The sequence below is a fragment of the Lissotriton helveticus genome, chromosome 1_1 (assembly GCF_964261635.1).
Source record: "Lissotriton helveticus chromosome 1_1, aLisHel1.1, whole genome shotgun sequence".
Classification (NCBI taxonomy): Eukaryota; Metazoa; Chordata; class Amphibia; order Caudata; family Salamandridae; genus Lissotriton; species Lissotriton helveticus.
The window spans coordinates 1374604029-1374628234 of record NC_136057.1 but is presented as its reverse complement, the minus strand read 5'-3'; the positions used below and the strand labels follow the sequence as shown (position 1 = coordinate 1374628234).

The following is a 24206-nucleotide window of genomic DNA, read 5'->3' as shown; positions in this document are numbered from 1 at the left end:
AAGACGGCTGTAATGCCAGAAACCGGTCCCCGGAAGCTTGTTTCCTTTCCAGTGAAGAATTGGCTTGGTAGTTTGGTCTGCCCTGTTCCCATGATGCACTGGGCCAGGGACAGACTAATTTGCATATAGCCAGGTTCTGAACTGGGATGGTGCAGTGAGCTAAAAAACGGTGATGGATCAAGCCCTGAACTGTTGACTGGGTAGGAGTGTTCTGATTAACTCAGATACTCTGTCCATCACCACCCCCTTTTTGTAATTATTTTGGCCACTATGAGTGTGGAATGGTATGCTCAGACATGAGTCCCTTGCTCACTGCACCATCAGGATTCAAGCAAGCCGGGCCGAAGACGGCTGTAATGCCAGAAACCGGTCCCCGGAAGCTTGTTTCCTTCCAGTGAAGAATTGGCTTGGTAGTTTGGTCTGCCCTGTTCCCATGATGCACTGGGCCAGGGACAGACTAATTTGCATGTAGCCAGGTTCTGAACTGGGATCGTGCAGTGAGCTAAAAAACGGTGATGGATCAAGCCCTGATCTGTTGACTGGGTAGGAGTGTTCTGATTAACTCAGATACCCTGTCCATCACCACCCCCTTTTTGTAATTATTTTGGCCACTATGAGTGTGGAAGGGTATGCTCAGACATGAGTCCCTTGCTCACTGCACCATCAGGATTCAAGCAAGCCGGGCCGAAGACGGCTGTAATGCCAGAAACCGGTCCCCGGAAGCTTGTTTCCTTTCCAGTGAAGAATTGGCTTGGTAGTTTGGTCTGCCCTGTTCCCATGATGCACTGGGCCAGGGACAGACTAATTTGCATATAGCCAGGTTCTGAACTGGGATGGTGCAGTGAGCTAAAAAACGGTGATGGATCAAGCCCTGATCTGTTGACTGGGTAGGAGTGTTCTGATTAACTCAGATACTCTGTCCATCACCACCCCCTTTTTGTAATTATTTTGGCCACTATGAGTGTGGAAGGGTATGCTCAGACATGAGTCCCTTGCTCACTGCACCATCAGGATTCAAGCAAGCCGGGCCGAAGACGGCTGTAATGCCAGAAACCGGTCCCCGGAAGCTTGTTTCCTTTCCAGTGAAGAATTGGCTTGGTAGTTTGGTCTGCCCTGTTCCCATGATGCACTGGGCCAGGGACAGACTAATTTGCATATAGCCAGGTTCTGAACTGGGATGGTGCAGTGAGCTAAAAAACGGTGATGGATCAAGCCCTGATCTGTTGACTGGGTAGGAGTGTTCTGATTAACTCAGATACTCTGTCCATCACCACCCCCTTTTTGTAATTATTTTGGCCACTATGAGTGTGGAAGGGTATGTTATACAAAAAAGAGGGGGGGGGACCAAGGAGCTATTCAAAGGTCCAGTGTCCGTGCTCCTTAATTTTTATAATTATTTTCAAAAAGGGACACTGTTCCTAATGCAGGGTGCAAAAAGTCACCAAATGCATGAGGGTGCAAAAGTCACCCATATGTGAAAAAATAATAAGAAGGAAAGGAGAAACAGAATCCCTAGGTAAGGGGACCCACAGAAAAACGGGGGAAACATATTGTGTCCTCTGTTGCCCTCACACACCTCGAAAGATGTCATGCTTCATCATCGGGCGGTTGCTCCTCGTAGGGCCGGCGCTGCAATTCCCTACGGGTCCCCCGAAGGGTCTCTTTAACGGAGATCTTTTATAGGACTGCCGGATGGTGCATGCGGGTGTGCGGGGTGGTGGGTCAATTGAGGAAAATAAAAAGTGCGTGCAAGTGTAAATAAAATCATAATGGGTAACCATGCAGCTATTGTTGTAATCATGTACCCTGAGCAGACTCAACTGCTGAATAAAATCTAGCCCCAATGGCATACTGTGCCTGGGTATAAAGAGACATAGGTCAACATGTTTCGCGCCTGCGTCGCCCTAAGGGTCGTTGGCGCTTCGTCAGGACCAGAATTCTAAAAGGTAAAGTGCACGTGATAAACAAGTTAAAAATACCCTCGTAATCGATCAGAGCGGGCAGTAACCTGTACACCCAAAGTCTGGCTACAGCTGCATGTTTGTAACCGCTCCTGATCAGTACCTAGGAAAGAACAAAATAAAATATACATTTAATTTAATTCAAGCACCAGGAACACCTTGATGCCACATCATGTGCCACCACTGTGTACACATCCAAAACATAAGTTTATCAAAGATAGCAGGCGCATGGGACACACGTTCACACCAGGAATATGCGGGTGTTTGGGCCAGGGACAGACTAATGTGAGCTAAAAAACGGTGATGGATCAAGCCCTGATCTGTTGACTGGGTAGGAGTGTTCTGATTAACTCAGATACTCTGTCCATCACCACCCCCTTTTTGTAATTGACCTGGAGTGGTCAGCATCAATCAGTTAGCTCAGGGTGAAGTAATCGATAGGAGAGAAGCGGTTGCCAGATTTTTTTGGACCTGCAGGAGAGGGGTAACAGTGTTGCATACACATCACTAGTACATTAGATCCCTCATCCAGGCTTTAACTGTCAGTGTTGTAGAGCCGCCCTAATGCACGGAGACCTGCCTCTTAGCCAGTAATAAGGCAATGGCAGCAAAGCGTCGGATCCCAGCCCCCAGTGGTTGGACATAACCTAACAATGCAAGCAATGGGGAAGGGGTCAGCTCAGCCTAAATCATTAGTGTGAGATGTCGGAAAACTCCCCCCAAGTATGCCAAGACTGGGGGACAATTCCTGGCTAAATGTATAAAGTCGGCGTGGTTGGCCGTACATCTAGGGCAGCTATGGGACTTGGAAGGGTCCATTCTGGCAAGGAGTTTTGGGGTGACATAAGCTCTATGTAAGTATTTAAAATAGAGAAGTTTGTGTCTGTAGTTATTAGATATGTAGCGTGTCTGTTCGCAGCAATATGCCCATATTTTATCTGATAAGGAGTGGACCAAGTCCCTCTCCCACATTGCTCGGGTCCATCTCCCCCCACCACCAGTCGGAGCTAGGTGGTATAAGCAGGAAACCAAATGAGTACTGTCAGGCGATATAATGACAGTGGGGATAACTCCTTTGGCTCCGTTGTCGAGGGTTGCAGTGCAGCACCTATTGAAGCTTGTGTTCCATGTAGGAGGAATCTGTCCAACAAGAACCCATTATGTCCTGCAGCGAGATCAGAGGCTGAACGCAGTTGAGCTTCGCAAAACAGGTCCCCTATAGTGTGGACTCCACATCTCGATAGTGTTTGTTTTGTCAGTATGTCAGTAGTCGGGGACAGCCATGGATTGTTTGGTAGAGGCAAGTGCGTGGAGTAAAGGTGGTCTGCCTTCAAATATTGACAAAGTTTTTCCCAGGCTCAGCATGTGGTATGCAATGGTTGTATCTCAGTAGGTGATCTCGTGAGGCAGAGAGAAATAATGACTGAGAGAAGACTAGGGCGAGCCTGCAACCATTCAGGCTTCAGGTATTGTAGTCGTACGTCTGGATGGTTCCAAAAATATGCATAGTGTATTTGTGCTACTAAGTAATATTGGTAAAAATCTGGTGCCCCAAACCCTCCCCTGTGAAAAGGACATCATGAGTGTCTGCCAACTAATACGGGCCTGTCCGCCGGACCAGGCCAGTCTGATTAGCATGCACCCAAGGGTCTCGAAAAGTTTAGACGTCAGTGGAATGGGTACATTTGAAAAAGATATAAAAAACGGGACAGCACAACCATCTTGATAATGGGAGCATTATCCACCGATCTATTTGCGTCAATAGTCAGTCGATCGCAGGGCCAAAATGAAGGCGTATGACTTCTGATGCTGTGTGCGCAGTATAATACCGAGATACTAAGGGAGGGTCATTGCACCAGCGCAGAGGAATGTCCAATGTGAGGGGGAGCGTGGCGTTCGTCAACGGGAATATTTTGAACGTGGCTCAGTTAATAACTAGGCCAGAGAAAACTTCTAGAAGGAGTGGAGGGAGGTTACATTTAGGCCTGCGGACAAATAATAGAACATCATCCACGTACAGGAAGGCCAGAAGAGGGCCCCGGTGGAATCAGGGATTCTGTTGGAGATGTTGCTCCTGTAGGTGCCGCACAAGTGGGTCCATAGCAATTATAAACACCCTTCAGAGCATCACCTACTCGTGTGAGGCACGTGTCTGTGTCCATGTGCGTCTTTACTTCTTCTGTCGAGAGGTCTCGCCGACACGACCACTGGGAGATCATGTTGATAAATTCTTCTGTCTTTGTCTCCTGATCAACGTCTGCTTCGGCTGTTGACGCTGGGTGGCGAGACAGAAAATCAGCGGGGTTCTTTGCGCCTGGGCGATACACTACTTCCATCTGGTAATGTTGCAATTGGATGGTCCACCTTTCGATTCCGGGTGGTGGGTGTGGCGCCGTTCCTTTGAACAGAGGCAGAAGAGGTTGGTGGTCTGTTATTACTCGGAATGGGTGACCGCTCACGTATAAATGAAAATGATTAAAAGCCCATTTGATGGCCAGTGCTTCTCGCTCTATTTGTGAGTACCGGGCCTCTGTCGCTGTGAGTGCTTTACTTGCAAACGCTAGCGAGACCCAGGTCCCTGGTTCAGTCTCTTGGGTGAGCAACGCTCCTAGGCCCACTGGGCTGGCATCTACTAGGAACTCTGTGTGGCGAGTGGTGTCGAAATATGCCATAGTTGTGCTATCTAACAGAGCTGATTTTACTTGCTTGAAAGCTTTGTCTTCCTGAGAGGTCCACCTCCAGGTGGTCTCTTTCTTTGTGAGATTTCACAGTGGTTCTGCAATTGTTTCCAGGTTTGGGATAAAACGTCCGCAGTATGTTGCCATCCTTAAAAAACTTCTTACTTCACATGCGTTGGTTGGGGCAGGAGCGAGTTGTATTGCTTGGGACTTCCTGGGGTTTACTTTGACACATTCAGAGCTAAACACGTACCCAAAGAAGTCAATCGTTTTGCGGAAGAACTGGCATTTTTCTTTGTGAAGGGTCACGCCATGTTCTGCCAGCCGCTGGAGAGTGGCTCAGAGTCGTCGGTGGTGGTCTTCAATAGTTTTGGAATGAATGAGAATATCGTCACTTACGTTAAGGACACCTTGGAGACCTGACAGAATCTCTCTCACAGCATTTTGAAATATCTCCGCTGCTGAAGATATCCCAAAGTTTAGTCTCTTGTACCGACGAAGCCCCAGGTGGGTCAAAAATGTAGTAATGTACCTGCTTTTCTCTGCTAATTTTAACTGGCGATAGCCAGCATTTAGGTCTAACTTCGAGAACCATTGTGAACCATTGAGGTCGGCCAGAATGTCGTCAACCGTTAGCGTTAAATGTCTCTCCCATTTTATGGCTTGATTGGGCATTCTCATGTCGATGCAGATTCGAATCTTCCCTGGCTGCTTTGGTTTTTCAGCTATTACCATGGGAGATACCCAGGGAGTCGGACCTGTTACCTTTTCGAGGTTGTTCTAGTTTCAGGAGTTCTTGCTCCACTAGTGGCCGGAGATGGAAAGGGATTTGTCGGTGTCTTAGCGCAACCCGTTGCACTGCCTTATCTATGTGCAATTTTACTGGTGATCTCCTTATGTTCCCTAATCGTTTGAACAGTTGTGGAAACAAATCCAGAATGTCATCGGTCTGAAGGATCTTTACTGTGTTTGCAAATGCAATCAGATTGAGGTCTTCGGCGGTATGACTCCCGACCAATATATCTGCTTCTCTATCCACGACATGGAATGTTGTTGTTACTTCTTGGGTCTCCGATTTCACCTGGACTGTCATTTTCCCCTTCAGGGGAAGCGGTTGCTGACTTCCATACGTTAGAATTCTGATATTTGACGGGATGAGTGGTGGCCTCGGGTTCAGCTTCTTGTAGTGTTGCGACCCCATCACGTTGACCGTTGCTCCTGTGTCAATCAGGCCAGTTACCGGAGATCCATCAATCTCGATATATTGCATTTGGGTTGCGGTCATCGTCTCTTTTTGAGGCTGCCTGCAAACGATACAAAGTAGCATTCTTCGTCTTCTTCCGTGGAAGAGTCATCCAGGCGTTGGGTGTGGCGAGCGGAGGTTCTCATTGATCGTGAAGTTGTGGGTTCTTCTAGCAACAGATGTTTTAAAGCTCCTGTCGGTGTCCGTTTCCCTGGGTTGCCTCTACCTCGCGAACCTCCCTGACACACGCTCGCGAAGTGATTGGGGATGCCACACTTTGTGCATGTCTTCCTCTCGACGGGCAACTATCTGGAGGATGTTCTTCTCTCCCACAGTATCCACACTGTGTCCGTCGCGTTGTCCTGTTGGGCCACCTTCCTCGCCCACCACGAGATGGTGTGCGAATGGCGTCAACTCGCTCTGTCTTGACGCTCGCTTTTTGCTCAGATTGTGGGTTGAGCGCGGTTTCCATCGCTGTCGACCGGATATCTGACAATTCGTGTGAGCGAGCGAGGATCAGAATGTCTTCCAAGGAGATGCGGGGTTGTCGAAGTATGAGTGTCCGCAGTGTTTTGTTGCGGCAGCCTTGGATGAGTTGGGCTGTCACCTCTTCGGTCTGATCGTCCTCAGTGCATGTGCTTGCTAGTTCTCTGAGGCGTGCATGATAAGTGTCCATTGACTCTCCCTCTCTTTGCCTGGCTTGCCTGAGTTTGAATCGCTCGTAGTGAGGGTTAAGCTGGGAGTCAAAATGGGCGTTTAGAGCTCTGACCGCAGCATCATAGTCATTGGTGGCTCCATTGTTCGGAAGATGCTCAAATAGTTTGTATATTTCATCCCCAGCTAAATGTAAAAGCAGTGATCTTTTGACGGTTCCGTCTGTCTCCCTCGTGGCCACAAAATAATTGTCGAGGCGGCCAACCCACACCTTCCATCTTGGTGACGCGGTGGCTGGGTCAATTAGTTCGCTGAATGGAGGAAGTGCGGTGATTTAGGAGTGTGCTGGATGTGGTGGTGCCAGTGGGGCCTCTGGCTGTTGAACTGCTTGCCCACCTGGGTTTGACATGGTGCACTCTTTCTTAGTGGTAGCACATGCGTTTCACCACGTGCCCATAGTAGTTCTGGTAGCAAGTGTTTGACTCCTTACGTCTCTGGCTTGGGATGTGTTGGTTTTGTCAGTGTTTGTTGACTCTATGTCGATCTGGTAAAACTTGTTCCTGCCCTTGCGTTACTTTGTGTCCTAATGGTGCTGCTTTCTGCCAATATTTGTGACTCTTTTGGTGTTCTTTGTGCCCAAACCGTTAGTGCATTTGCCAATGCTTGTTGATTTTTTTCCCCTTCCTCTCAGGGTGTGTCTGACCCTGTGGCTGGGCACCCTATTGTTCCGCAGTGTTCGCTGCTTTGGGGGAGCAGCTCCGTCTCCCAGCAGCTGTTCTCCGCCCTCGCGTGCTCTCTTCCCCGCTTGACCGGGCTTTGGGCGTGACTCCCCTTGCTTCTGCGCATGTGCACGCTCTCGCCGAAGGAAAACCGGGACTCCTGGGCAGCGTTATGACGCTCCTGGGTGGTGCGCAGGCTTTTTTTTTCCCTTTTGGATCAGGCACTAGTAAGCGCTGGCTGCGTCGCGCTCTGCTCACCACAGGGCCTCCCGATACCGACGTTTTTTTCCTTCGAGTCTTCCGGCTGCTGGGCTCGGCTGGGCTTCGCGCTTGTCGGCGCCGCCTCGGACTGGACGTTGGGTGTATTTTCCTCGTAGTGGGTATGACTTTAGAAATCCCACCCTCGTCGCCAGTGTAGCGTTCTTGGAGCTGCGCACACCACAGCACAATAATCGAGGGTCATCACACATGCATAAAATGATAGGACCAACACTCATGGTTGCTCGTCTGAGCCGGAAGTCACGAGCGACCCTGGCCCTTTTATTTATACTCTATGGCCACGCCTGGCCAGAGAGTGATACATTGCGTGTGTGTGTTTCCGGGTCTTCACCCAACCGGGTGAATAACTAGACTGCTACAAACCCCTGTCATCGTGGGGCATCTGAGGGCTGCTTCAGACTGCCGCCGGTGAGAGGCCCCGCGCAGGCAATAGGGTGGCGTACTGCAGCGTCGATGGGCTCTGGACAGTCCAGGGAGCAGTAGGCATCAGCGGCGGGGGCCAGCAGCAATTACCACATCAATGAGACAGAATTACGCTGCATTAAGAGCGCCGCCGCTCCTGATCTCCTAAGTCGAGCCACCATCTTGGTGCTCGGCCTGGCCACGCCCCTCTCTAATTTACTTAATTATTTTACGTGACATGTAAAGGCGTGTATACTGAGCCATTAGCAATTCTTATTTATCAAGTTGCTGTGCTGTAAATATACGGTTTTGCTCTGAAGCGGTGGGCTGTTGTGGCACTGCCAGAAGTTCCCAAACCCCACTGCGAACTCACTGACTGCTCTGGGGCATGCCCGCATCCAATGTGTTACCTGCAGTCTGGCAGAACGCTGGCATAGGCACGCTTCTAGCTACAGACAGGCTCGACCGTGTGTTTTGATCCTACCACCTTGTCTGGTCTCTTGACAGTGTTCTGTCTGTCCTTGGTGCCTGTTACACACACACACACACACACACACACTTTCCTGTCCTTGCAGTGCACCACTTTCGCAAGCTCTATCCCTCCTCACACACCCCATGATCTATCACTGTCCTCCACTTTTTGTTGGTCACTATATAATACCATACCCTATCCCTACAAATCACCACTGATAAACAAATGTACTACTGTTCGCATACCGGACACTGTTCCTACACTCGCCCACCGTCCCGCACTCGACCACTATCCCTAGGCTCTACTGCTATCCCTAAAATCGAACACTGTCCACACACTTTACCTCTCTCACTCTCGTTTCCTGCAACTAGCACCTTGTTCTGACGGAGTGCTCCCTGTCAGGGCATATTTCCATGGCCACTGCCTCAACCCTCCACATATGTGTCTCTCACATGAAGATGTAAGGTACCTCTGCCCTGCCAGTGCAAAATGTGGCCATATGATGCCTGCATGAAACACAGCATAACTGCTTAAAATGTCGCTTTGCCGAGCATGTGGAACATGGCCTTTTGCCCTACGAGTTTAAAATTTGTATCCACTTGCCGCCTGGATAAAACATGTCTCTAACCTGCCTTTCTGAATTATACACCTGTCCTGCTTGTTTAATGCACAAATACGCCCTGCTTGTGTGAAATGCCCCTCTGCCCTGTCTGTATGAAATGTGCCTCTGCTCTGCCTCTATGAAGTGCACCTCTCCCCTGCCTGTTTAAATTGCACCTCTGCCCTTTCTGTGTGAATTGCACCTCTGCCCTTTGTGTGTGAAGTGCACCTGTGCCCTATGTATGTGTGATGTGCACCTTTGCCCTACATGTGTTAGGTGCACTCCTGCCTTGTCTATATGAAATGTGTCTCAGTCCTGCCTGTGTGAAGTGCATCTATGCCATTCTTTTAAATGTCCTCAGCCTTGCCTGTGTGAAATTCACGTGTTTTTAACTGCGATATGTTCCCATACCCTGCCCTTGTGGAATCAATGCAATTTATTGGCGCTCCTCCCATAGAGGATGGGGAGGGTGAAAAGGGTTTAAAAGGGCAAGTGGGGTGCAGTGGCTCCATGCATGTGGGCAGACATTCTTGCAATAAGAACTAGCCCACTCTGGCAAATTTTTTGAAGGACTGTTACTTAGGAGCCCGGACTGTTAAAGCAGCGTTATTCTGCATTAAGTAACGATCATTATATCAGCTGCAGCTCCTCCGCTATGGTGGAGGAGCGGCTCGCCCCCTGCCAGCAGCCTCAAAACTTAAAAATAAGGCTTATTATTGTTTTCTTTTTTAAGTTCTAAGTGTCGAATCTTGGGGGTGGGGCCATGTGATCACAGTCATGGAGGGGTAGTGGTTGGCACTGTCGTCAGTGCACATGTCGGTTTGGCTGGCCATTTTAGGACAGCCAAACTGGCATGTGCACTGAGATGTCTCCAACCAGACCTGCGATGCCAAGTTGGGGACAGCAGGCACAGGCTCCCAGTGTCTCTGGCAGGGCAAATCCAAGGGGCTCAAGTCAATGTTGAAGCTGCTTTCATGCTGCCAGCAGCATGAGAGCAGAGTCTGGATTTGCGGTAGGGGAGTTTGGGAGCTTGTGCTGCATTGGAGCAGAAGAGCGGCAAAGCAGTGGGTGGCAGGTAAGTTCTGTTTTTTGTTGGGTTTTTTTCTCGTACTTTCGTCATCATCCGTCCCCCACCTCTCTGCCCTGACTCCAGCTGTTACTACACTACATCTTACTAAAGGGAGTTCATGTATATTTCCACACAGAAACAGAACAGGGTTTAAAAATAAATTAGAGAATAAACCAGTCCAACGGAGTCAACACATTTGCAACAACTTCAGCATCCTCTAGCTTGTGATGAAGAGCTCTAGCAGACTCCAGAGGTCTTTCCAGGACCCTCATTAGCTGCACTCATTTTCCATGATAAGAGCATATTTTTTATAGAATAAAAAAAAGTCTTACCTAAATCACAACAGGCAGGTGGTGTTTACGGTTTAATTAACATTTTCGACTTGGTGGCGTCCTTGCAATCCATGTTAAATATGCTTTGTTTGGGGTAATTTTTCAGTCTGGTTGGAGACAGTTTTTTGATGATATTTTGGCCCTTACCTCCACTGCATTGGTGTTCTAAGTGACTTGAGTATGGTGGAAAAACACATGATGAATGACCTCACATTCTATACTACGCTCTATGTGTGCTCTAGCTGAGCAGTGTACAATCACTGTACCTTGCTTATGACCGCACCAAGCTGTGGAGTGCAAACAGCAGTGTGTGGTTTGTACAAGGCAGTCCTGTTGGGCAGGTGTCTGTGTTGTTGCAGATGCTGGCTCTAGCCCTCGGCTAAACATTCTTTTATTTGGAGTGTTGCTCCTCTCCCCGCCCTGCCGTCCCTGTTTACTCTCCCCCTAGCCTGTTTTTTCCTCATCTCTGTTTCTACCTCCCCACCCCCATTAATATACTCCCAACCGATTGCCAAAGGCAAAAGCTGGCACATAGGTGAGACCTATTGGTTTTGCCAATGCTTGTTGATCTTTTAGTTGCCTTTGACGCTGTTGACCACAAAATTCTGTTGCAGATGTTAGAGATGAAAGGGAGATGCAGATTTCTCAACCTTCACATGTCAGAGTAACACCACTTGAATAAATAGTTGGCTAGAGACCACAATTCTGGCTCTTGCCCCAGTAATGAGGTCTCAGCAATACCGCCTTAAAAAGACCAGTCCCTGGTACACACAGGCGCTAAAAATTCTAAAACTAGAATGTAAATGTCTAGAAAGGCAATGGAGAAATTCTTACTCTACATCAGTGGTTCCCAAACTTTTGACTCCTTAGGATCCCCTCTGAATCACTACTGGAAGCCGGCGACCCCCAAGCAATTTGTACAATTTACATTTATTTTTAAAAACGCCTTTTGAAGCAGAGGCAATTTCAAGAGGAAGACAGCCTGAATTGGGTCTATTGGCATGGACATGTATGCATACAGCAGTGTAGTATTTAGTGGTACCCAAGGGCTTGAGGAAAGTGCGCAATCAGACAGCAGCACGAAAATCCTACTGCTGATCCTGGCTGCATCTATTTTTACCTGCCTGCCAAGTAACGGTAACCTATACACATGTGCCTTTCAACGTTTTATTGCTTTTATTGTATTGCCTGTATTTTCATTGTTGTGTCTGTGACTGCTGTTGTCTGTCTTCCCCCGCTGCCTGTACGTGGTCCGTGCCCCTTTTTCTTCCCTCTGTTCCCCCGCTGTCCCCGTGCTCTCTCTGCCCGGTCTTTCCTTCTGTACCCCTCGCTGCCCCGTGTCTCTGCCCGGTTTTCCCTTCTGTTCCCCTCGCTGCCCCCGTGCCTCTCTGCCCGGTCTGCCTTCTGTTCTTAGCTGCCCCTATATTTCTGCATTCTGTATTTTGCATCTGTGCCATTCGTTTTTTGTGCCCGTCTGCCCTCTGTGCCACTCGTTTTTCCCTCGTTTTTGTGCCCCTTTTGCCTTTTGTTCCACTCGTTTTTCCCTCGGTTTTTGTGACTTTCTGCCCTCTGTTCCACTCGCTTTTTGTGCCTTTCTGCCCTCTGTTCCACTTATTTTTCCCTCGTTTTTTGTGCCTTTCTGCCCTCTGTTCCACTCGTTTTTTGTGCCTTTCTGCCCTCTGTTCCACTCGTTTTTCCCTCGTTTTTTGTGCCCTTCTGCCCGCTGTTCCACTCGTTTTTTGTGCCATTCTGCCCGCTGTTCCACTCGTTTTTTGTGCCATTCTGCCCTCTGTTCCACTCGTTCTTTGTGCCTTTCTGCCCTCTGTTCCACGCGTTTTCTGTCTCTTCTATCCAGACCTAAATTCTACCTAAAACTAACCTGCCAGCAATCTTCTGACAAGAATCTATAACCTCCATTCAACTTAGCCTCCTTTCTCCAAAATCTTACAATTGCGGGGATAAAGACAGTACGAAGGAACTCACAGGCATTGGGAAGAACAAGGAGATAGACCAGATTCCTCCATTGCATACCCTCAGAAATCCATTCAGCTGTTTAGACTCTATCACGCTCATTTCCGTGGAAGACACTTTTTTTAGCCATAAGTCGCCTCAAATCTGGCTCCCCCTCCGACCCGGGCCCTGGCTGTTTTTAGCTTGTGGAGCGAAAGTTATCACCCCACTAGTGCATCAGTTGTTTAATATGTCTACGATATCAGCTAAGATGTCCTTGGTTTGGAAACAAGCTAACATTTTACCACTGCTGAAAAACACCACAGGCAGATCCAAATGATCCAAAAAACTATCCACCCATTTCCCTTCTCCTAGCCCTTGCGAAAGTACTTGAAAAATGTGTTAATCATCAGATCTCTGCACATTTAGAAAGCAATAATCTGTTGCATTTAAGTCAATCCGGCTTCCGACCTCACCACAGTACGGAGTCAGCGTTATTGAAAGTACTTGACTCAATCCCCCTTTGTACTGACAGAGGTGATAGGTCGAGCAGCACCAGCTGCGATCTATCAGCAGCATTCAACAATATATCTCACTTCATTCTCCTAGAACGTATACAGGCAATGGGAATCACTGGGTCGGCATGGCAGTGGCTTGTCTCTTTTTTGTATGACAGAGGGTAAGAGGTCTGGTGCAACCTTTTTTCCGGCACCTCCCACAAGCTTAAAGGTTGGAGTGCCACAGGGCTCAGCTCTGAGCCTGACGCTAATTAATATCTACCTTTCTCCCTTGGCGGAACTCTGGGGTGCAAAAATAGTGTCATATGCTTATGACACCCAACTCCATTTCTCCTAGGGGAAGGATGAGGCCTTCCCGGAGAGATAATACACGTGTGTATTATCAAATAACCAACTTAAATGTAACGAGGGTAAGACTGAGCTTCTTTTCTCTGGCTCTGCGGCCAGAACATCTTAGCAAACATTCTGGCCAAAGGATGTCCGCCGCCCTTCCCCCCCCGTTCACAAGTCATGCGGTAAAAAAACATGGGCTTTAAATTAGATGAGCAACTTTCATTTCACACTCAAATCAACTCTGTGGTGGGTATGGGCTTTGCCCTCTTTCAGGTCCTTAGGAAATATTTTTCACTCCTCTCTTTTCAGGCTAGACAACAGGTAACCCAGGCCTTGATTACTTCAAGACTGGACTATGGAAATAGCCTATATGCAGGGTTACCCAAATACCTGATAGTCAAGTTGCAGTTAGTTCAGAACACAGCAGCACGTACCATCTTTGGGTTACCCATGCCACTCACATGTCTCTGGTCTCCTTCATAGCCTACACTGGCTTCTAGTTAGGAAGAGGATCACTTTTAAAATACTGCTTTTAACCCAGAAAGCACTTTATGTGACATGTCCTGGGTATCTTCAAGATAAAATCAAGCCTTACACTCCCCAGAAGAACCTTCGCTCTGGAAATCTCTGTCTGGCCATAGTCCCTCGGATTAAGAAGGCGAGGGCGGGGGGCAGAACCTTCTCATTTCTAGTCCCCTCTCTCTGGATTGAGCTGCCATTGCCAATCAGGGCCATAAAGGAAATATCAATCTTCCAGAAAAAAATTAAGACTTGGCTCTTTTCCTCAGCTTAGGCTCTTCTCTCTTCCAGCATGCAGACTGCTCCATCGCTATAGCGCTAGGACACTCCTCGGAGTAACAGCTGCGCTTTATAAATCACCTACATAAACATTGCATTTTGAGATTAGTAGGCCTGATTTCATAATGAGATATACACTAATTCAAGTCACTGAATGCAAAGCAAAATCTGGTATTGGATGAGCTACTCACGCATGAACGTAGGAAATTAAAAGCTTTGTAGATAGCTTGAAATTCCTCCATGAGATAGACAAAGGAGCTTGGGGGAAACAATGCTGTGTTAGCTAGGTTCTCCATGGTGTTTACATAGGGCTCATCTTTATTTCCCATTCTTTTTATTCATTCATTGACACTAAATAATGTGTTATGCTTAAGTGTAGCGCTCAACTATTCTAATAAGTGTGGGGGTCACCCAAGGGTGTAAGAAATATCTGAAGGGAGTAGAGGAAACTTTTCAGATGGAACAGTGATGGACAAAAACTAGCAAGGCTTCAAAAATAAGCCTTCAGTTTACATGACGATGTTTGCAGTGGGTGCACAATTCACTATGTCATTTACCTGGTTGTAACGCGGAACGTGTATGTAGAATCCTGAGTGCTGGGCCCCCACCGACCCTGGCTATGGTGGCACGCTTACGCGGGCCAAGCGCAAACACTCAGGCTGACACCGGTGTCTGTGTCGGAAGTGACGTGCCCGAGCGCCCGTCCTTCTTTTATTTAGCCCCGCAGGCCACGCCCGGCCTGCGGATGTGGGGATGCGTGTACGTGCGGCAACTAGACCGCTGGCGGAATTACATCCCTATCCAACCATACAAATTTTTCAACAGCAACTGAAAATTAGTTCTTATCTTGACAATAGTTCAAACAAAAAGTCTCAGTACTTGCATGTCCCTTGATGACAGCTTCAGGGTCTCAGCAAGCAGGCATAGTCCTTTAACTTCTGACTCGGTGGTGGATTAGGCCGCAGATTGTACCTCCGGGTGTTGCCCCGGCTACTTCCACTACCTTGATAGGCGTCTCCGATTGTATCCGACGGCGTTTGAGATACCAATGCTGGATCAGGTCTTTCCGTCTGGCTCTCTGGGGGTATGGTATTTTCTTCTCCGGGTGTTGCGGATGTGTGCGGTTCGTTATCCTCTTCCGCTGTCTCCGCGCATTGTCTGGGCTCTGGTGGGACCGCCTTGAACCAGGAGATATTTCGTGACACTTCCTCTTCACCTTTCCTTGCGGTGACCATGGTGCCTTTTGTGGACGTTACTGTCCATATACCCGGCTCGTACCGAGTTTGGAATTTCCCTCCAGGACGTCTGTTTCGTACGATCACCTGGGTCCCCTGGCTTAAATGTCTTGGAGCGGCTCTCCGGCATCGGCTAGCTCGCTGATTCCTTTGTCGCCTCCGTTCTTGTGATTCATTGGTGTTGGCCAAGTCCGGAGTCCGTTCCGGGATAGAGGGAAGGAGGTCTCTTCGTTGTCCTTGGAACATGAGGGTCCATGGGCTCTGTTGTGTGGTACAGTGAGGAGTGCCCCGGTATTCCCGTAGAAATCCGTGTAGTCTCTGTTCGGGATCGGCTTGCTCCACCACCGCTATCCGTAATACCTTATTGAGGGTCCGCATAAATCTTTCAGCGTCCCCATTGGCCTGGGGCCATTGAGGCGTGATGCGACGATGTAGGATGCCCCTTGCTTTGAGAAACGTGGCAAATTCGGCCCCGTGGAAGGGCGGTCCATTGTCACTCCGTATTTCAGTTGGGTATCCAAACATGGGGAATATTTTTTCCAACGCCGGTCCTACATGTGTGAATGCAGTGGAGACAACCCTCTCCACTAGCGGGTATTTTGAATAGGAGTCAATGGCCACGAGCGTGTGTCCTTCCCCCGGGAAGCTTCCAAAGTCTATGCTGACATTGGTCCAGGGAGATGTGCAGGCTTCTTCCGTGATTAGTGGTGCGGGTCTCTCAGGATCGCTCGTCAGTTGGCAGGACATGCAGTTTCTCACGTACTCCTCCACCATGGCTTCCAGTCCCGGGAACCACACCTTTTCCCTCATACGTGCCTTCATTTTCGTCATGCCTTGGTGACCCCCATGGGCGAGTTGTGTTGCCCGGTGTCTCAGGTTCTGTGGTATCACCAGTCGTGGCCCTCTTAGTAACACTCCTTCTTCTGTGGCGCTTAGCTCATGCCGGACTCGCCAGATCTTCGTAAGTGCCTCTTTATCCTCCGCGGTCCATGAGTTGGGGGGGTGTAGGTAGTCGGCCCACGAGCCTTCTTGAACTGCCTGAAGCGACCTCATGTAGATATTGTCGGCGGAAGCTGCTTCCTTGATGTCCTCTATCGTCATGCACTGTGGACATGAGGTGAGGGCCACCCACCGGGCGTATTCCTCGCAGTCGTCGTCGCCTGATTCTGGTTCCTGTTGTGAGGGATGGCGCGACAGATAGTCTGCAGGATTTTTGGCCCCTGGGCGGTATACCACCTCCATCTCGTATGGCTGTAGCTGGATCACCCATCGTTCAATGCGAGGCGGTGGATGTGGGGCCGTTCCCTTGAAGAGGGGCACCAGGGGTTGGTGGTCCGTGACCATAACAAAGGAATGACCTTGGAGATATAAATGGAAATGACAGCAGGCCCATTTGATAGCAAGAGCCTCCCTCTCGATCTGTGCATACCTTGTTTCAGTTGGAGTTAAGGCCTTACTGGCAAAAGCTAAGGCCGTCCACTGTCCGGGTTCATGCTCTTGGGTCAGGACAGCGCCGAGACCTACCAGACTGGCATCGACGATCACCTCCGTGCGCTTCGTGGGGTCGAAGTAGGAGAGGGTGGCTTTCTCCAGGAGGGCATTCTTGATTCCCTGGAAGGCTTCATCTTCCGTCGGGCCCCACTGCCACGTGGCATTCGTCTTGGTCAATGCTCGCAGTGGTTCGCTTCGAGTTGCGAGGCCCGGTATGAATCGGCCACAGTAGGTGGCCATTCCGAGAAAACTTCTCACATCCGTCGGAGACTTCGGCGCTAGGGCCTCCTTTATGGCCTTGGACTTCCTCGGGTCAATCTGGATTCCCTCCTGGTTAAAGACATAACCAAAGAACTCGATGGTGGGTTGAAAAAACTGACATTTTTCTCTGTGGAGTGTCGCTCCATAGGTGCTCAGTCTTTTCAGGACATCTCGAAGGTGCTTGTGGTGTTCTGACGTGGTGGCAGAGTGTATCAAAATGTCGTCGCTGACATTTATTACCCCCGGCAAACCAGATAGGAGTTCTCTGATAGTGTTCTGAAACACTTCCGCTGCCGATGAGATGCCGAAGTTTAACCGCTTGTAGCGCCGGAGGCCGAGATGGGTACTAAAAGTGGTGATGAATCGGCTTTCCTCCGCTAGTGGTAGTTGATGGTATCCAGCGTTGAGGTCGATTTTCAAAAACCACTTCGATCCGTTTACGTCGGCCACAATGTCATCCATAGTGGGGGTCAGATGTCTTTCCCTCCGGATCGCTGCATTCGGTAGCCGCATGTCGATACATAGGCGAATTTCACCCGGTTGCTTAGGCTTTTCTACAATGACCATTGGCGAGACCCACGGGGTGGGCCCCGTGACCTTTTCTATGACGCCTAGGCTCTCCAGTTTTTCGAGTTCCTTTTCCACCAGTGGGCGAAGGTGAAAAGATAATCTGCGGTGACGCAGGGCAGTGGGAGCGACAGATTTGTCGATATGAAGTTTGATTGGCTCACACTTTATGCAGCCCAGGCCTCTGAATAGTTCAGGGAATCGTCCTAACAGTTCCTCCACTTGATGTGCTCTAATGCGATTGGCAAATGCTATTAGTTTTAGGTCCTCAGCTGTGTGGCTACTTAGTAAGGTGTCTGCTTCTCGGTTGATGATGTGAACCGTCGCCATTACCTCTGACTCGTCGGCCTGAATAGGTATTGTGATTTTTCCCTTGAGAGGCAGTGGTGTGTCTGCTCCATAGGCAAATATCCTTGTCTTGGATGGTAGTACCCGGGGCCGTGGGCGTAGTTTGTTGAATTGTTGCAGGCCCATCACATTGACGGTGGCGCCAGTGTCAATAATGGCCTTGACCTCGTTTCCTCCCATCTGCACAATGCACGTTGGTTGTGGCCGCCGTCGTTGCTTGAGCTCCCGTGCGAATGAAACGATGTAGGCCTCTTCATCCTCCGATTCCGAATCGTCGTACACCGTGGGTAGGTGTCTCTCTGTCTTCGCTGACGGTGGGTCAGCCAGCGACAGCTGACGAATGGCCTTGGTAGGCGTCCGTGATTTCTTGAAGCTCTTGGATGTGTTCTTTCTGCGGCATACCGATGCAAAGTGGTTTGGGATTCTACAATTTGCACATGTCTTACCCTGGGCCGGGCAGTCCTTGGCCGCAATACCCACACCGGGTTCGGGGCGGGTCTCTCCGATATTCCTTCTGTGTTGGTCCACGTGGTTGAGATCGTACTGCGTCAGCCCGTTCAACCTTGATAGTTTCAGTTTTGATCTGGGGTTTGTGTAGTGCCTGTTCCATGGCGGTGGCTCTGACGTTCGAGAGTTCGTGGGATCTGGCCAAGATAAGGATATCCTCCAATGAGATCCCTAGTTTGCGCAGAATCGACCCTCTCAATGTCTTGTCTCGACGCCCTTGGATAATCTGCCTCCTTATGGCTCTTGGTTGGTCCTCGTCGGTGGAGCTGGCTAGCTCCCTGACGCGAGTGTGAAATTGGTCCATCGTCTCGCCTTCCCGCTGACGTGCCTGTCCCAATTTAAACACCTCGAAGTCCACGTTTAGTTGGGGGTCGAAATGGCCGTTGAGAGCAGCAACCGCTGCGTCATAGCTGTCTGCTGCTCCCGTATTGGGTAGATGTTTGAACAGTCTAAATATCTCATCCCCTGCATAGTATAGTAAGTGTGACCTTTTTTACAGCATTGTCAGTCTCTCTCGTGACCACAAAGTAATTTTCCAGTCTCTGAAGCCATATTTTCCACCTTGGGGAGGCGGTGGATGGGTCTTCCGCTTCGCTGAACGGCGGTAGCACTCCCGCTGCGGCGTGCTGAAACGGGATGTTGATGGTGGGTGCTGGTGGGTCTTCGTCCCCCATGGTAGCAGTGCGACTGTACTCGTGTGGAGGGGTCTGGGCGTTCCTCTAGTCCTCCTCTTGTGTGGGGACGACGTGTGGTCCTGCCGGCTATCCTCCCCGAAAAGGCGGGTATTCGACGCCACGTGGCAGATGCGCGGCTCACCTCGGTTCCCCCCCGCGGGTCCAGTAGGCCTCCGAGGGCGTGAGGGAGTTGCGGTGCTATCCGGCGTCCCCCACCAACACCAGGTCGCCGTCTGTTCCCCTCCTGGATTCAGCAGGGAGCCCCCTGTGCGCTCTCCACGATGCACGCGCAATGCGTGAGTAACTGCAGGGCGTTTTCCGCGTCTCACGCGCAATGCGTGAGCATCGGCAGGGAGTCGTACCGGCCCGCGACTCACGCGAGATGCGTGAGGAAATGCATCCGGTCGCGTCAGCGGGCCGGCCGTGACAGCCACAACATCGCTGGTCCCTCCGGCAGTGGCAGGAAAATGCCCCTAGGCCCAGGCGAGGAAGCCAGAGAGGCAGGAAGAGGTGCGCAGGCCCGGGGCAGGCAAGTGCCGCAGCCGGCGAGCACGCGGCAGGCACCGCGGAAGGGAGCGTAAAGCTCCGGGCAGGCTTCTGGTGCACGGGCGAGGGTTGGGCCTCCTCCGCTCATCGCCAATGTAGAATCCTGAGTGCTGGGCCCCCACCGACCCTGGCTATGGTGGCACGATTACGCGGGGGCAGATTGCGCGCAGCGCAAACACTCAGGCTGACACCGGTGTCTGTGTCGGAAGTGACGTGCCCGAGCGCCCGTCCTTCTTTTATTTAGCCCCGCAGGCCACGCATGGCCTGCGGATGTGGGGATGCGTGTACGTGCGGCAACTAGACCGCTGGCGGCATTACATCGTACACTAAGCAAGGATCCGTGCAACAAAGCATTGACCTACTGAGGTATCCTGCATAAACCTGGAACACCCTCTCCAGACCCAGGACCTGCTGGCCTTCAGTAGACTCCTCAAGACCTGGCTGTTCGAGCAGTGGCAGCAGCCCACGATACCACCCCCCCCAAACCCCCCCCCTCCCCCGCCCCGCTCCTTGAGACCCTCACGGGTGAGTTGTGCGCTCTGCTTTACAAATGTATTGATTGATAGATTAATTAGTCACCAATAAAAATGGCTGCTTTATCAGTTTACCAATGGTACCAATCTGTGTTGGTGTTATGATCTCTATAGAAAAAAAATTGTGAATAGTATCTGTGATTGAACGCACAAGGACTCCGCCCCAGTTCTTTGAAACACCCATATCTCCCCATTTCGCGCGTTTCCAGAATACATGATATCCATTTGAAATACTGCTGGTAACCGGTCACAGAATGTTCCCTGCAATACGAACCAGTTTTAGCGGCGTGAATAGACGTAGAAGTGTGATTTCGATGGCGAATTCGAAGATGCGGTTTCTTTATTGGACAAATACCAGCCAATGCCCTTATGCGTAAACTCTGCGCCGGCTGGCTTCAGCGACTGGTATCGTATTTGACTGAAAGTACCGGATTACAGTATTATGCAGAATGAAATTCTGGAGTGGAGCCCAGTGTATAACCTTTAGCATGTCTCATATTCAGACTTGTTTAGTAAACAACTAAGCTTTATTACTACTTCTAACGAAGAACACGGCCATTTAGTGGTTATATTTCGGTGAAATATGCTATCAAATGAGCAAGAGGCAAATAATGCTTTAACCAATAAGATGCCGGGGTGAAAGTATCAGGTCTTCAGGGCCAATAAAGAGCGAGATTGCCGGCGACCAATTGAAGCTTCCTTCTCTTTTCTCTGCTGGAGTATAGCTGTTTTATTATACAAGGACTGATTGGTTGGTGGCTCTCGGCTTTTGGTTGCCTGGGTGATTACTACTTGCGGTATACCGAAGTGTTCCCAGTTTTGCAGAGACCTCCATTTGTCAGTCTTCCGCCACCATGGTCAAGTTGGCTGCCAAGTGCATCCTTGCAGGTGAGTCTGTATGAGAGAGCAGGTCTAACTAACGCTGTCACCAAGAGGCAGGTGACCCCTCTAGCACTCTGCGAGACTCCCAAGTCCTGATTGTTACTGCGAGACAGTAGACCGCTATGCCACTTGTTTTGAAAGTCACCCGAGTGCTGGTTGGAGGCAAGTGACAGCCCTCACACAGCCGGGGACTTCTAATTGTCGCTGAGACCTCTCTAACTCCGTTTGCAAGGCACGTTACTGTCCCTGATAGGACAGCTGAAGCGTTGAGCACTTTAAGAGACTCCTCGCTGACACTGAGAGGTGAAACGTATAACCTCGAAAGACCCCTGTTACCGAGGAGAGATGTCTATTACTGAGGAGAGATGTCTATTACTGGAAGTCAGATTAAGTCTTGCTGTGATGTTAGAGAGACGCCGCCCTGTCCTTGACAAACAGGCATCTTCTCTTTAAGCACATCCTTCTGAACGTCCAAATCACGACACCCAAGTTGCCCAACTGAATAGTGAAATAGTATATCGGGCGAGAAGCAGAAAATTACCACAGCCGTCATACATAACAAAACGACTGCCTTATTAGTAGAGGTCTGCAATGTAACACAACTCCAATACAACAACGAAATATCCCACCTCACTAACATAAATTGGGCTCTTATTAACCACCCACTCTTGAAACTCGTGGTGTTGCAAACCTTCTCCCCCAACTACAACTTATACCATCTATCACCCTTACTTGCTCTTCATCTATGTATAGGGTGACCAACTGGCATGGGTGAAAATTCAGGACGGTCAGTGTAAAAATTCTGGACAATGGGTCAAAATTCAGGACAAACATTCAGGACAGAAGGTCAACGTTCAGGACAAAAATTTGGGACAAAACATACTTTTTACAGACATAACAGAGGAGGTCGCACAATAGTATATAAGTAAGTAAATAGACAATCAAAATAAGTTGATATAAGGTTGAGACAGTCGTGCACTTCAGTTTTTCAGTAGGTGCGCAGCTTTGCAAAGCGACATCAGGCCCTTTCTGCAATCAAGATTTGTGCTAATGTAACAATAAACAATAAATAGTATTTTTTTATTTGTATGTTTAAATCTTACTTTTAAATGTACAGTGAAAACGCTGTTCCAGTCCCACGACATTAAGAAGTACTTTGCTGAATTCATTTTTAACTCAGAATTCTTATACCTTGCACCATATATTTATTAAGGGATACTATTTTCAGGGACATCAGAAACTGAACTGAATACTATTTTAAAAGTGCTTATCACTTTTACCCTTCCCAAATATTCACCTTAACAATGTGGTAAATGACCTATTGATGGAGGTTTTGAATGCTCAAATGAATGCTCTGCCTCCAACAGTTAATTTATTTTTATTTTCTCCAGCTTGGCGCTAAGACAAAAGCAGAATGCCTTGCCCTAGTCTGATGCAGGAGAAAGCACACCACATGCTGTCACTACAATAGGGCCCAATGTCATTCTATATGTGATAATCAGCTGCAGTCTCAGAATGACAATGGGCCAGTCCACAGTCTGTGTGAGGTTCAGGAGGGGCTCCTACAGGCAGCCTCCGTCTTCAGTTTAAAAGATAAGTGCGAGAGGCCCGATTGAAAACTTTTAAACTACCACACCCTCCCCCATGGACATTTTCTTATACGTTAGACTGCGACAAGGCATTAAAGAATACACGCCGTCACACCCACAAGAAACGCCCACGCTCAATCCATTACACACGCTGTTACTGACTGAACAGGCTTCACATGTGGTGTCCACACTTGACCATAATATATATATATATACCAGCCAAGCCCTGTTACGAAGTGAGGCACAGGAGAGGTGGGGAGTGGAACTGGGGCACGCAATAACTGAAAAACAGTGGCTCTACTGCTGTAAACAAACAGAGCAGGTCTTGGCTAGTTGCAGTTTACACATTATACACTACAAATTCTTACACCGTATATATCATACACCTGTTAAAATGTGTAGATACAAGCTGCAAGATATCGACCACTGTGACAGATGCGGGATGGAAAAGGCAGACTTTTTACTCCTTGCATGGAGTTGCCACAGCATCCTAGTCTATTGGAAACAGGTATTTAAAGCTCTGCAACAAATGACGTCACCCCTGATTCAAGCCACACCACTGACTGCACTCTTGAACTACACAGAGGCTATGGAGGCGGGATATCAGTGTTTCACTTCCTTAGGGCTGCTACTGGCCAAGCGGAGGGTGGCATGCAGATGGGGACAGGGCAGATCCCCTAATTTTAAGGAATGGCTTAAAGACATGTTGTTCTGGCAGGATCAAACACTCAGATATGCGGAACTGATACCACTAGCCTTGAGGCCCACAGATATATGGGATCCCCTTAAATCATCTCTCTTTGCACACCCGATTGATACTACAAATACTACATAGCTACGTTAATGTAAACTACTTGGCTATGACCCATGCACAAAGAAAGATACAGGGATAAAAGGACGTTGTTTGAATACTCCTGAATGTATTATTCCTACTATTACAAATTATCAATGTATTAAAATAGTGTATTACAGATCTCCTGCAACTTGCTACTATGAATGTTATCTACCATGCTTCTCTTTATGCTGCCTGTGCAATTCATCTGTCATGAATGTTTCACGGTTTTAAAACTAATAACACTTTTTAAACTCATGGGGCCTCTCAGTCATTATTTACTGTATCGTTCCATCAATACTGGACTTTTGTAAACAGGCCTTTAAATCTTGTTCGTGTCTTGTCACATTTTCTGTGCAGTCAAAGACATAGGTCAAATGTCAAGCTCTGTCTTCCAGAGAGCTTGGTGTTTACTTTTCTTTCTCATACTTCATAGTGAGAGGATTTAAGTGACAATCATGCTGACTACTGGGGGTTTTACTTGACGGAAGACTGTACAGTGTTATTTTTTTTTCTAGGACACTACAAAATTGAAATGTCTGCAAATGAAGTGCGCAAATATTTCAGAATATATTAGAATTAGAACAGCACAAATGAAGGACATTTTTGGAATTTCTGAAGTCCATCAATCAATCAGGGGACTTTTAAGCGCGCTACTCACCCCTGGGGGTCTCAAGGCACTTGGGGGTGGGGGGTCCGCTGGTTTTGCTTAGATGAAGTGCTAGGTCTTGA

General features: G+C 48.9%; 1 protein-coding gene across 1 annotated transcript in view; it reads left to right on the top strand.

Moving 5' to 3' along the window:
* The first annotated feature begins 20901 nt into the window (after positions 1-20901).
* IFT27 (intraflagellar transport 27) overlaps positions 20902-24206 on the top strand; it is a 153875-nt gene continuing 150570 nt past the window's right edge. Inside the window, exon 1 of the mRNA XM_078657759.1 lies at positions 20902-21059. Coding sequence (XP_078513885.1) covers positions 21026-21059 — 34 coding nt within the window. The 5' untranslated portion in view covers positions 20902-21025. The remainder of the gene's footprint in view (positions 21060-24206) is intronic.